This window comes from Euprymna scolopes, chromosome 23 (assembly GCF_053919585.1).
Source record: "Euprymna scolopes isolate OS-2025 chromosome 23, ASM5391958v1, whole genome shotgun sequence".
Taxonomy (NCBI): domain Eukaryota; kingdom Metazoa; phylum Mollusca; class Cephalopoda; order Sepiida; family Sepiolidae; genus Euprymna; species Euprymna scolopes.
In genome coordinates, this window is record NC_136504.1 from 121,585,225 (window position 1) to 121,600,788 (window position 15,564).

Here is a 15,564-nt window from a genome sequence, read left to right on the forward strand (position 1 = left end):
ATGAATATTTTACACTTCTAATAATTTTATATTTATCGAAACAATGAGATCGACCATTTTTAAATAAAATTGGTTGGTTGTCTGCTTTAGTCGAAGATCAACGACGGTGCTCTAATCGGTGTCCCATCGCAGCCCAGCTGAATGAAGCTTTACATGTCTCTTTGCAGTAAGTTAGTGCATATTGATTGCAATCTACATTGCACTGTGGAGAAGCTACTGTTGATGTTATATTATTTATATTATGAGATAAATTAAAGTTTGAAATGTAAAATTCAAGTACTATTGCAAAATTCTGCGTTGAAAACACATTCATTTCAAGTGCCCGCCATGCCTTTTCATAGAATCTATTTTGATAGATGTCGAATCTGTCTGCTTGTGCCGTGATAAAAATTGTCAAATGGACTTGTGATGTTCGGCTCACTCCGTAAGAATACTGGCTAAGGTAAATAGTCGAAGCAGTTTACGATTAGAAAGCCATATTATTAAAGAAGAGGTCAACTACTTGTAAGCAGCTAAAATATATCTTCGTAATCCCATTTAGAAAACTATCCATGTTTGTCTGCCTGTCTTTCTGTCTGTCTGTCTGTATCTCTCTCCCTCTCTCTCTCTCTCTCTCTCTCTCTCTCTCTCTCTCTCTCTCTCTCTGTTTTCCATAGATCCGAGTTCTGAGGAAAGAATTCATCCCATTTATACAATCTGCTATTTTTGTCTGTCAGTTTCCTATTTTTCAAACCATATCTACTTCGAGAAGGAAAGTCGCAGAACGGTACGAAGCAGCTCAAATGATTTTGTTTTTGTGGACCGAACATCACAAGTCAATTTGACAATTTTTATCATGGCAAAAGCAGAAGGACTCGACATCTATCAAAAATAGAGTCAATGATAAGACATGGTGTGCATTTGAATTGAATGTGTTTTCAAAGCAGAAATTTTGCAATAGTGCTTGAATTTTACATTTCAAACTTTAATTAACTTCATAATATAAATAATTATAATTTAATTCCTGATGAATATATTTGCGCATGCACAAAAGTAATGCAAATATGTCGGCAAGATGAAATGAACATTTTGCTTTTTAACTTGCGAACATATTTCTCTGTGCGGTATTCATTCATCCAAACAAAGATGTTACTCGTAATAAATCATCTTTTGTGTATGAGTACAATTTCCTTTGAATTCCAGTGTTATGCGACAAGTAGTTTCAAAGTTTATTTGTTAAATATATTTACACAGACGCACATACATATACTATTTTATTTATATTGATATGAAGAAATTGAAGCATAGAAGCTTCTACTTGTAAATCCTATCAAAAATTAGCACGATATGTATTCTGAAAAAGTACTCAATTCCATGCCTGCTCCCCGCGTCTCTGAATGTGCATACATACAGAATGTATATAATATCATGTGTACAAACGTCTTGCTGTACTTTAGATGGATAGATTGACGCATACGCACTAATTCCAAAATTGCTGGATTTCGTATTAACTCTGCGTTAGTCACCTGGGTATTTTAAACATGGATAGGCCAATTATGTGTTTATAGATAGCCCAATACAAAAATGTCTATAGTAGTATTATTTTGTAAAATATAGTTAATCTGCTACTTCATGAGATATTTACAGTCCCTGTTGGACCGTTTGAATCAGTTGTAATGTATTGATTTAATCTAAAATAATACAATAAATTAATTATAAAACTAAGGACAACTGAAGATATTACATTAGTTAACCTCATAGTTACAAGACTGAAAGAGTAATAAATTGTAAATAAAATAATAATCCAATCAAAACTCATGATAAAGAAAACACCAAAGCATATTAAGTTCATATTAGATATTACAGAGTATCTTAATGATATGCACTTATATCTACAAATTTTCATTCCCACTGGATAAATACAAATATATATAAATTATAAAATCATATCTACGTAAGATAGTTGGGGTGACTGGACACTACAGAAGGACAAAGTGGCGTCTACCTCCATGGAAAACTGAAATACAACTGCACCATTCCATGTGTGCTATACCCTTACTGAGTCAGGAGATAACTGGGAGGAATGAAAACGAAAAGGTCATCAACTAGAAATTATGAACACTATAGCAGTATTGGGGTGACGAAACTCTCCATAGAACTAACGCAGGGATAAATAACCTGCAACAAAAAACATAATCAAATTCTATCAATAAATATTTGAAGACATAAAGAACTTGAAGCTCAAAAAGATTAACTTGAAAGCTCCGTCAAAATAATACCACGGTACGTATTGTGAAAAAGAACCCAATTTTCAAACTTTTTCCAAACTAAAAATTTTTGAAGGGTCCCAAATTGTCTAATAGCAGATTGTTTTTGTTCCAGTTTACAGGTATTGACAATGGACTTGCTCGAGACGCAATCGACATTACTTGGTATTCCCCAGTGAAATGTGAAGCTAATCCCCTAAAAGCAAGATATCTGAATGATCCCCTGGTATATATAAATTGCACAAACCCCGTTAAATTGCCAATTACATATATGATTCCTGGAGGTAAGTTGTTTATATGTTTATTCGAGTTCGAATCTTTGATTTATGTTATGGTTGTACTATATTACTTGCTGTAGACTAACCTACTTTCTATTATGTGGTCAGCATCTCTTAATGCGTTCAAGAAAATGGAAAATATACAGACGTTTTTGAATTTCACCTTAACAGAAAAGTCAGCTTAAAGAAACAAAATACATTCCGTAAGCCATAATGAAACATATTGTATATGAGTGCGTGGAACGTGTCGGTGACAGCGAAAGATGCCTGACTTGCGGGGGGGGGGATTAGCAGCAACGGTAATAGCAGAAAAACGTGTATATGCTTATTAGGAAGTGTACGCGAGAAGAGAAAGGAAAAAAGGAGAAAACATACAACGCGTGCTCGAAGAGAAAAGGTCAGCATCGAAGAGAATTGACGGGTAAAGTGAAGGCGAGAAATGGCTGACGCCGGTCGGGGGAAGGAGAACCTTGTCCATGTAATATGAAAATATGACAGCAAAGGGCTTCTTTAAGTGGTGTTGAAAGTAAAGGTAATAAAAAGCTTCTGTTAAAAAGAGAAAAATGCAGACCCATATTCTAGAAATGTAAGCCATGTTTAGTTTCAGAACAGTCTTCGATGGTTCGTTGTTCAACACAAGTCCTGAGAGATCACTGGTTTGCAGTAGACGGCTATCGAGTTGGAATCCACAGAGCAAAAGATTATTCTTACGTGTTGAGACGGAGAAAACATATCCGAAATTGCTACAGAAAGGTTTAATTTTTATTGAGCAATTCTGGTTTCTGATTTATTGGTAGCAGAATGTGAATTAATTCGATTCATCAGTTCCTTGCAGCATCGTTTATAAATAAATATCTCGACTATGCGGGATCATACTCCGTTATAAGACAAAAATATTGTATTTGTTTCTATTGCTGTTTTATTTGTTTGTCTATTTGCGAAGTAGCGGTTACGATACAATAAACTAGATTAATTATTAAAAATATATGCTCACTAGAATTATATATCGTAGCTTCTTTCGGTCTTGGGCGACTATGGACACTCACTGTAAGGGTGCCTGGACGTGAAACTTTTTTTTGGGGGGGGGCAAGAGTTGCGCAATCTCTAATCACATCTATAAACGAATAAAAATGTCAGTACACGTGGAATTTTCTGCCTAAATGTGACTTGAAAAGAGAAACAGAAAATCTTATATTTGCTGTTTAGGCACTAAATACCAATTCAATAAATAAAAACATCTATGGGAATAACTGTTCTAATAAGTCCAGGTGTTGCGGTATATCTCTTGAAGCAGTGTCATACATTAATGGTGCGTGTTCTATATTTGCTCAGAAAGAGTAAAAACGTCGTCCTGACAAACTTTGTACAAATCTGCATTGCAGATTGTGCTAACAGTTAGCAATCCAAGTAACGGACAAATGATACCAACATCATCCAGAATGAGCAGTGGAAAACAGAGGACATTAAGATTCTCTGGGATTTCATGATTCAGTGTGACCGAGAGATAACTCACAGGAAACCGGATATTGCAGTTGTGAACAAAAAAAAAACAATGATGCCAAATTATTGATGTAGCTTGCCCAAACATCAACTAAAGCGGCAAAAAGAATGAAAAAAATGCGGAACTATAAGAAACTGAGGTTAGGGATTGCTAGATTTCGGAAAAAACCCCATCGTGTAAATAATAATAATATGTGCGCTTGGCTCAATTCCTGATAACTTTATGAAACAGTTGAAATCTTTGTGAATCAGATACAACATCATCATACTCTAATAATCATTTCTCCTGGGATTAACCAACACCCTACGCCAGGTATTTTCTATCTTAATGACTTCTTAAATATCCCCACTAGCTTTGGTGTAAAAGTGCGCTTTTGATGAACAAAAAACGGTGTAAAACATCAGAACACTGAAATTAATGAAATAATAATAATACTACTACTACTACTAATAATAATAATAATATAAATAATAATAATAATAATAATAATAATAATAATAATAATAATGAAACTTTTTGCAAGGACCGAAATGGAGCTAGAGACACTAATCAACACTACCGGGATCTTCAGCCAAAATATCCAAATGGAATTTGCAATGGAAAAATGCACACTACTAGTTATAAGAAAGGGAAAACTGGCAACTCAGAAGGTATGGAACTACCCAACCAAACATAAATGAGGGCACTAGGCGAACAAGACGACTATAAATACTTGGCAATTCTGGAAGTGGACACCATCAGAGCAACAGAAATGAAAGAGAAAATTGGGAAGGAATACCTCAGGAGAACAAGAAAACTCCTGGAAACGATATATAGCAGAAACCTAAGAAAAGGTATAAATACATGGGCATTGTCACTAGTAAGATACTCTTGACCGTTTATAAGGTGGATAAAAGAAGAACTGAGACAAATCGACCAGAAAACCAGGAAACTCATGACCATGCATAATGCATTACACCTAAAGGACGATACGAACAGACTACGTGAAAAGGAAAGACGGCGGGAGAGGATTGATCTGGATAGAAGACTGTATGAAGGACACTAAAAAAGAACTAGAAAATACATAATGCAAAACACTGAAAGGATAATTATGGCAGCGAGAGACACTGAAAAAAAACAACAAAACAAAAAACAGAGAGACAAACGACAAAACGAGAAAAGAGAAATGGGAAGAGAAACAACTCCACGGAAGATTCATAAGAATGACAAAAGATGAGAATAACGAAAACACCTGGAAATGGATGAGAAAAGGACATATAAACCGAGAAACTGAATCTCTAATAACTGCAACACAAGATAACTCGATGATAACCAACCATATCAAAGCAATGATCGCTAAAACACAAGAAAACAGTAAATACAGCCTATGTGGGCAGAGAGACGAAACGATAAACCATATAGTAAGTGAATGCAGCATACTGGCCCAAAAGGAATACAAAAACAGGCATGACCAAGTGGGGAGGGCGGTGCACTGGGAATTATGCAAACGACTGCATTTTGAGAGTACAGACAAATGGTACAAGCATAAACCCGCAACAGCACTCGAAAACGAGAACCACAAAATCCTATGGAACATGGACACACAGACGGACAAACCCCTCCAAGCAAGAAGACCAGATGTCGTAACAATTAACAAGAAAGAAAAATCCTGTCAAATACTAGACTTTGCTGTTCCAGCTGACGACAGGGTGAGTATGAAAGAAAAGGAGAAACGAAGCAAATACACAGAGATAGACAGAGAGTTAAAAGGGATTTGGATGATGAAGAAAATCAAAATAGTGTCAATAATAGTAGGAGCACTAGGAACAATTCCGAAAATTTTCGAAAAAAGAATGGCAGAAATTGGAATCAGAGGAATAACTGCAAAAATACAAGTCCTACCGATCATGAAAACGGCTGAAATATTAAGGAAAACCCTAGAATTTGGGGAATAACTCAAGACAATATAACAAAGAAGCGTTACAGGGAATGAAGAAAGCCGAAGCTGCATATCTACAAGTTCTAAACCACCATCAAGCATCCCCCCCATTTTCATCACCGCTCCCCCCAGTAGAAAGGTGATACCAAAGAGCTGAGAAGGGTCAAGGGGGATGGAAAGACCGAGAAGAGAGCGCTGGACAATCGCGAAGATAACTGGGATCGTGGGGGGGGGCTTAGTGCCACTCAAATTCCAGTATAAACCAATGGCCACTACCAGCGAGAAATCAATGGTATTAGGCTGTTGCAATGACGCAAATTTATTTGTAAATGTTATCAAACGAGGTGGAAAGAGCTGGACGTCTGGGGAGACTTGTTGTCACTCAGCTTTCAGAGAACACCACAGGTCCCCAAACCAATCGTTTATTGACTTGTGTGAAAGCTCCATATGAGCCAATAATAATGATATATGATTATAATAATAATAATAATAATAATAATAATAATAATAATAATAATAATAACAATAATAATAATAATAATAACAATAATAATAATAATAATAACAATAATAACAATAATAATAATAATAATAACAATAATAACAATAATAATAATAACAATAATAATAATAATAATAATAATAACAATAATAATAATAATAATAATATTAATAATAAAAATAATAATAATAATAACAATAATAATAATAATAATAATAACAATAATAATAATAATAATAACAATAATAATAATAATAATAATAATAACAATAATAATAATAATAATAAAAATAATAATAATAACAATAATAATAATAATAATAACAATAATAATAATAACAATAATAATAATAATAATAATAATAATAAAAATAATAATAATAATAATAACAATAATAATAATAATAATAATAACAATAATAATAATAATAACAATAATAATAATAATAATAACAATAATAACAATAATAATAATAATAACAATAATAATAATAATAATAATAACAATAATAATAATAATAAAAATAATAATAATAGCAATAATAATAATAATAATAATAACAATAATAATAATAATAATAATAACAATAATAATAATAATAATAATAACAATAATAATAATAATAATAACAATAATAATAATAATAATAATAAAAATAATAATAATAACAATAATAATAATAATAACAATAATAATAATAATAATAATAACAATAATAATAATAATAATAACAATAATAATAATAATAATAATAAAAATAATAATAATAACAATAATAATAATAATAATAATAACAATAATAATAATAATAATAATAACAATAATAATAATAACAATAATAACAATAATAATAATAACAATAATAATAATAATAATAATAATAACAATAATAATAATAATAATAAAAATAATAATAATAACAATAATAATAATAATAATAATAACAATAATAATAATAATAATAATAACAATAATAATAATAATAATAATAACAATAATAATAATAATAATAACAATAACAATAATAATAATAATAAAAATAATAATAATAACAATAATAATAATAATAATAATAACAATAATAATAATAATAATAATAACAATAATAATAATAACAATAATAACAATAATAATAATAATAACAATAATAATAATAACAATAATAATAATAATAAAAATAATAATAATAACAATAATAATAATAATAATAATAACAATAATAATAATAATAATAATAACAATAATAATAATAATAATAATAACAATAATAATAATAATAATAACAATAATAATAATAATAATAATAAAAATAATAATAATAAAAATAATAATAATAATAACAATAATAATAATAATAATAACAATAATAATAATAATAATAATAATAATAATAATAATAATAATAATAATAATAAAGAATTAGAAAAATGCATAATGCAGAACAGCGAAAGGATAATTACTGCAGCAAGAGATATGGAAGAAACAAACAAAATAGAAAAAGAGACGAGAAATAAGACGAGGAAATAAAAATGGAACGAGAAAGAGATAGAAGACGATTCGTGAAAATGACAAAAGAAGAGACTAACGAAAACATTTGGAAATGACTACAAAAAGATAACCTTGTTAGGGAAACTGAATCACTAATAACAGCTGCAGAAGAAAATGCAATCACACCGACCACATAAAAGCGAGGATCAACAAGACACATGAAAACAGCAAATGCAGACTCTGCGGACAAAGAGACAAACAATAAATGTCGTAATAACTGATACTACAAACTAACCCAAAAGAATATAAAAATAGAAACGATTAAGTGAGTAAGGCAGTACATTGCATCTTGAATACACATGCAAATGGTACAAGCACAAATCCGCCGCAGTAGTGGAAAATGAAAGTCCTATGGGATATTGATATACAAACGGATAAACCCATTCAAGCAAGAAGACCGGATTTCATAATAGTTAACAAGAAGCAAAGTCCTCCCAGATTGTAGATTTTATAGTTATAGCAGAGCATAGAGGGAAGATCAAGGATATTTAGAAGCAGATAAAATACGCAGAACTAGCCAGAGAACTCACATGAATCTGAAAAATGAAGAAAGTCAAGGTAACACCAATAATGGTAAGAGCACTAGGAACATACTGAAAAACTTTACAAAAAGAATGGAAAAGATTGAAATCATAGGATGACTTAGAAGGCACAATTGATTTAAATAATGAAAACTGCAGAAATATTAAAGAAAACCCTTAAAGGTGAAGATTAACAGAGAGCTCAAAGGGATATGGAAGATGAAAGAAGTCAAGATAGCACTACTAATAAGATTTGGCAACAAAACCAATAGACTTTGAAAAAAGAATCGCAGAGATTGAAATCTGAGGGATGGCTGATAAGATACAACGGATAGCAACAATTTATTTATTGCGGACTATTATCCTCATCTTTTTTTGATTTTGTTTCACGACGTTTCGGGCAACTATTTCTCTGGCCTTCGTAAGGTGGTAACCGCGATAGGATAGGAACTCCAAATCTCCTAACTGCATTTTCAGCAATTACTGCCATACATAATTGTTGTCGTCTCACTACGTTTTTTGGCCGAGTAAGCCTTTGGCCGGTTTTGGGTAGGATTTTGGGGCGTGTGTCGCAGTGCATAGAGACATTGAATTTCTACGAGTTCAAGGTGAGAATTGTATGAAGATAGTGGTTTCAATCCTCCCCAAAGCCGGCTAGCAGCTTACTTGCCCAAAAACATGGTGAGACGAAACCAACTATGGATGACACGTGTCGTCTATATATCAAAGGTAGACTAAAAGTGTCATGGGTTCAGAACAGTTTGCCATTGTTGATCCCAGGACTTAAATGTAAACAGATGAAATAGCAAAGTTCATCAACTCAATGAAGATGCTTTCAGGAATGGAAGACAGCGATAATTGGCCGCGATATAAAAATTCCTCACATATCAGTTGTCTCGAACTGAGAAAATAGATTACTAATGTCATACGAACACATAGATTTATTAGTAATCTTGGCATTTTGAATAAAATTCGCAAAATAAAACATTAATTAGACGGTAGTTACTAGAATGCTCTAGTACTGAGTGTTAAATATTAGAAATCCATCTTGTCACCTTGTGTTTTGGAAAATTTACTATAAATAAAAGTAAGAAAAAAGTATATCCTACTTATGAGTTTTAGGTAGACCTATAACATTGGACGGATAGGGCTTGAAGGGCTAATTTCACTATATATATATATATATATATATATATATATATATATATATATATATATATATATATATATATAGGAAATATTTCGCTTTTCATGAATTTTACTAATTGCTTTTGGAATGTGGTCAATAAGAAAGTTCTCGTATCCTGGATTTCGACAAATGAGTTCGCATTCTTTATTATGATTTATATTAATAAAAGGAACCGTGCCATACTTTCTCTCTTTCTGTATTGATGAGAATTAGAGAGTTTCCTATGTACTCTTAAACGGCTGAGCCGTTTTTTTTTTATTTCACACAAATGAAGTTTATATATCCGGCAGTGTTCTTAGATAAGTTTAGTTTCGGAATATCCTTGATAGGTATTGATGATTGGACATCGCAAATATGCGATGAAAGAAGAAACACGCAATTTTGATAAAAATTGACACCTTATACAAGCTAATATCCCAAGTCCATTTGGGAAGTTTTATTCCCACAAACGCAACAAAATCTCGCATATAAAATCAATAGTAGGTTATATGATATTACAGTGCTAATATCTTATCAAATAACTCACTTTTATTTTTTTTAAGCTGATTTCTTCTGCTTGTGTGGTGATAAAATATATCACGTGCACTTGTGACGTTAGGCTATATAAATTTGATCAAAATCTAACCGTGCCATTTTTAATGGGATTTTTTGAATGTCGATGTATGATACTCATCGGAGGTTTTTAGATACAAGACTAATTTTCGAATATTCCCACGCACATTAAGTACAATTGAGTGAAATTTTAAAAATAAACTGGTCCAGCAGTTTCAAAATCTATAGGAAACGGACACACAAACAATATATATATATATATATATATATATATATATATATATATATATATATATATATATATATATATATATTTGATACCTGGTTCCTTGTTCGATATGAGGTAGGTTCTTTCCACTGTCGGATTTGCGCCGCGGGTTGCTTTATCTGTATAATTTAATAGACATTTTTTATGTGTGTCGTTCTAACGCAGTTGGTAGAGTGTTCGCCTAGCATGCAGGGGGCTTGGGTTCCAAATCCCGAGTCCGGATGTGTCTAATTGATGAGTCCAAATGAGGGTGAAACTCGGTTCTTGGACTTCCAGTTTGTTGGCTTTCTGTGCTCTTGGGGGCTGCGACATTGGTTCGGCTGTTGAAATAATTATATATTCTCTCACACTTTATGAACAATATATATATATATATATATATATATATATATATATATATATATATATATATATATATATATATAAGCGAAAGTGTATGTATGTGTGTATGTTTGTGTGTCGGCAAAAAACTTTCGACAGACTGAACAAAAATTGACAACTTTGGTGACATATGAAAGCCCCATCCTTCGCCCGACAAATATCCTTAAATTGGCCAAAAACGTTAATTTTTTCACCCTGAAATCAACATTTTTCTACAGGGGGTCAGCAAAAACTGTCCTCTCATGACGAGATCAGTTCTACGCATACGTCAGACGACGTCATAACCTGATTTAGTTTAAATATTTGAAGAACTTGCGCAATTTCATGTACGTCAGGTTAGTTCAGTTGATTAGAGCGTTGGGTCATTATCTAAAAGTGTTGGGTTGAGATGTCTTCTTTTTTTCGATTTTTTAAATTTTAATATTGAAACAGGCTTATTTAAGTCATTTTTCACGTGTTCTTTTGGGGGGTATTTTTCAGAAGTTTTAACGTTCGTTTTTCTGTTTTTCTTTTTTGTTTTTCAGATTTTTACATTTAGCATCGTTCGTTTGCCTTACGTTAGTTTTTTTTGTGTTTTTTTATTACCCCCCCCACCGCCCGGGTACTCCCCGCTTTATTTTTTAGATAAGTTTTAACCTTCGTTTTTTTGTTTTCTTTTTTTATTTCGCTTATTATTAGGTTTTCATTAACACTCCCATCCTGCCCGACCACGCACACCTCCAAACACTCGGGCAACGCTGGGTACCATCCCCGCTCGTATATATATAAAATACACTTTTTTAAAAGTATAATAATAATAATAATGTCAGTCCCTTTAAGAACTCTGATCTTATTGTTAAGCACCTTATGCTGATATTAAATAAGTCAGGTTTTAAGCTCATGTGCATGGACCATGATGGTAAAATCATAAGATCACAGTCGGCCGTCTTGAATGCCATTTACACTTTATTTAAATGTTAAGTCCAATTATATTTCTCGTCTCGAATAACGTTAGCTAGGCAGTTATTCACTATATCCAATTAGTGATAACATTACTATTTAAAATGGAAAATTTAACATTGAATAAACTTTAAACTAAGTATGGACAAACTGACGAAAATGCTATTTCAAAAATTGAACTGACAGATTGGCAATAACCCTTGTTGAACACTTGATAATGACGGACTGACAACAAATCTATTTAAAAGTAAAGACTGATACAGAGACAAGAGAACAATTTAAAAATTAATAATGATAGGGTGACGAAAATATAATACATTTATCTTTATACTCTAAACATTGTTTTTTTTAGGTATATTCCTGGTGAAAGGTAAAGTAGTTTACCTAAATGATTTCACGGCGCCAATTCCAAACAGTGTCTCATATGCAGCGATGTATGAATCCCGTACCGACAGCAGCACAGACTTTATGCGTGTTAATCTATTAAAAGGTAAGTAACTATGTACTGTATACGAAAAGCATTCCCGAACAAATCCTTCCTATTTTTCCTGCCCGATTGTATGAGGTGGAATTGCAAACTCCATCTGTAATCATTGCTACACCTATGCATTCATGCCATTAAAGTCTCACTTCTCTGTTGCAGATATTGACGGTGTGAAACTCTTAGAAATATACCCGTCATAAAAATGCGTTAAAAAAAGAGAGACGTCATTGCGTCCTTAAGCTTAGTGATATAATAATGTTATAAATTTATTATGCAATTTTAATGCTTATTTCCTATATCATGTTTCCCTTAATCGTGTACAATTTTTTTCTATGCGGACAGATTGTTTTTTTTTTCACTGAAAACCTCACCTTTTTCTAAGGTAATTTTATCCCTTATATATATATATATATATATATATATATATATATATATATATATATTTATATATATATATATATGTATATGATGAAAATAATGGAAATAGTATTCCGACAAAATAGAGAAAATAAAAAGGAACAAACCGTATTATGTGTTCACCAACGTTTCGTCTTTATTTCGAGACTTCCTCTGGACGAATGAGATTAAGAAACCAAAAAATATACCAGTACAAAATATTTGAAAATGTTTCACGTGCACAGTGTGACGAAGTTCTATTTCAGAGAAACGGAAAATTGATGTTGGAAATTCAAAAAGAAGGGGGGGGCTGGCGCTGTTAAAGAGAATAATAAGAATATAAACTTGCGTTCATAGTTTTAAAATTAAATTAACGACTATATGACGTCACTAAAATTTCCTTCTCTTTAACAGCGCCAGCCCCCCCTCCTTTTTTAATCTCATTCATCCAGAGGAAGTCTCGAAATAAAAACGAAACGTTGGTGAACACATAATACGGTTTGTTCCTTTTTATTTTATATATATATATAAGTATATATATATATATACTGGAAATGGTGATTAATAAAAACTGAAGAAAGTGCTCAATACTGTTGTAGAGCAAATATGCGTTTTATTTTTTATTGCCGTATCTTTCTGTTAAGTTACCTTATTGTTTCAGCTACCCGGGCGTTTTTTTTTTTTTTGCCGTCTGTAGCTTCCTCAAACTTTTACAGTAGTGTTCGTTATTATGAGATGTAATAACGAACATTCACTGTAGGGGGTGACAATTCTTGTCTGTCTTGAGATTCGAACCACGCCACGAACCCTAATTTTAATCCATTTGATAGGTTTTACCTTAGGGCCACCAAACAACTGCATTTTAGTAATTATGTACTGTTTGTTTTGTTTTCGAATTAAGGAATAAATAAGATAGATTATTTACCTCCCCTAGACCACTGAAACACGGGTCATCTCCCCTTAACTGAAAAAAGGAAGGGAAGTCTAATAAGATAAATTAATTATCCCCCTTGCTCCAACTAAAATCAACAGAAGGCAGACCGAAAACAAAACAAATAGTACATAATTACTAAAATGCATTAAATAAAAAATTTACAAAGTAGGAAATTCATACTGGATTAAAATATAATATACAGGAATAGGAATAAGCTGTTAAATAAAAACATACATCATTATATAAACAAACAAATGCTGACCTGAAAAAATTTGCCCCGGGACAGAAAACAAGATGGCTGACAAGAGCTAAACATCATTTATGTGTTACCATTAACGGTTTCCCGTTGTGTTGGGATTGAAACCGACGGTACCAATGTTTTTCTGAACTTCTGTATAATTGATAAACATATATATATATATATATATATACATATATATATATATATATATATATATATATATATATATATATATATGTCAAGATTTGATTGTTTAAAACACGTATAAAGATTGATGCTAAAATATTATATATACCGGGGTTGCAGAAAATATGAGAAACACCTAATATTTTCTCATACATGTTTTAAACAATCAAATCTTGACATGTTTTTATGCTTTTTTTGTTTGTTATTAATGTCATATGATATGCTTAATAAAAATGAATTTCTTTTACGGATATTTAAAAAATATCGGGGGCTTTTCCTATATAAATGACCAACCTTACAGACTTCCAAAGAGACAAAATTGTTGGAGCTCGTATGGCAGGTGTTAATGTAACAGAAACTGCACGAATGCTTTGCGTTTTAAGAAGCACTGTCTCAAAAGTAATGATTGATTTTAAAAGAGAAGGAAAAACGTTCCCAGAAAAGCACAAGTCTGGTCGAAAGATGAAAATGTCTGAAAGAGTACATCGGATTCTTAAGCGGATTGTTAGAGAAAATCGCAAGCTCTTAAAATCACTGCAGAGCTCAAGAAACATTCACAGGACCTAGTTTCCGCAATTACTGTTCGGCGAGAGCTGCACAAATCTGGATTTTACGGAAGAGCTGCAATTAGAAAACCTCTGATCTCAAGGACAAATGAATCAAATCGATTAGACTGGTGTAAAAACCTCCAACATTGGTCCTTCGAGCAATGGAAAAATGTGATTTTTTCTAATGAATCATCGTTTTCCTTGTTTCCTATCAGTCGACGGCCGTGTCTACGTTTGAAGACAGCCGAAAGAGCTATTTTATCCAGACTGCCTTCTCCCAACCGAGAAGCGTGAAGATGGTTCTATGATGATTTGGGTGCTATTTCTTCAGAGAGGGGGGACAATTGGAGGGGGTATAACCCCCCTCCCATACCTATACCCCCTCCAATCCCCCCCTCTGGGGAACAAAATATTCCCCACACTAGGAGCCGATCCTGGGTCTGGCCATACCCACATGGGGAGACAAATAAATAGAAACATTCAAAAATTCCCTATACATATTTTAAATACACCCCTCTTTCTAAACAAACATAATATAAGGAATACCCGAAAAGACTAAAACGAAAAATCATAATACTAAAATCCAAGAATCCAAAAAATAAATATCAAAATAGAATTAAAGCACACCTACCCTTACTTCAGAAGAGCTGGTCCCCCCTCTTCACACATACACATTAGTAACGACCTCGGATCACAGTCACCTTCCTAAGGAAACAAATAACCTCATAATACTATAAAACAGTATACACATTCTCAAACCAATAAAAGCAAACACACACGCACACACGCGCACACACACGCGCACACACACACAAACACACACACACCCTACCCCACCCTAAAGGAAAGGAAAAAACACTAGCAGAAAGAGAGAGTGACTACAGCCAGGTCAGCGGCCTCGACAAGCCCAATAAAAGAGTAATAAAAATTG

General features: G+C 32.1%; 1 protein-coding gene across 3 annotated transcripts in view; it reads left to right on the top strand.

Moving 5' to 3' along the window:
- The window catches only part of LOC145246173 (uncharacterized), a 422,674-nt gene that overhangs the window by 166,815 nt on the left and 240,295 nt on the right, over nt 1–15,564 (top strand). For all 3 annotated transcript variants that reach the window (XR_013863104.1, XM_080108045.1, XM_080108046.1), the window contains exons 13-14: nt 2,362–2,530; nt 12,197–12,334. Coding sequence is in view for 2 of the 3 variants with exons in the window: in XM_080108045.1 (XP_079964171.1) it covers nt 2,362–2,530; nt 12,197–12,334 (307 nt within the window). In the remaining variant the exon portion in view is untranslated. The remainder of the gene's footprint in view (nt 1–2,361; nt 2,531–12,196; nt 12,335–15,564) is intronic.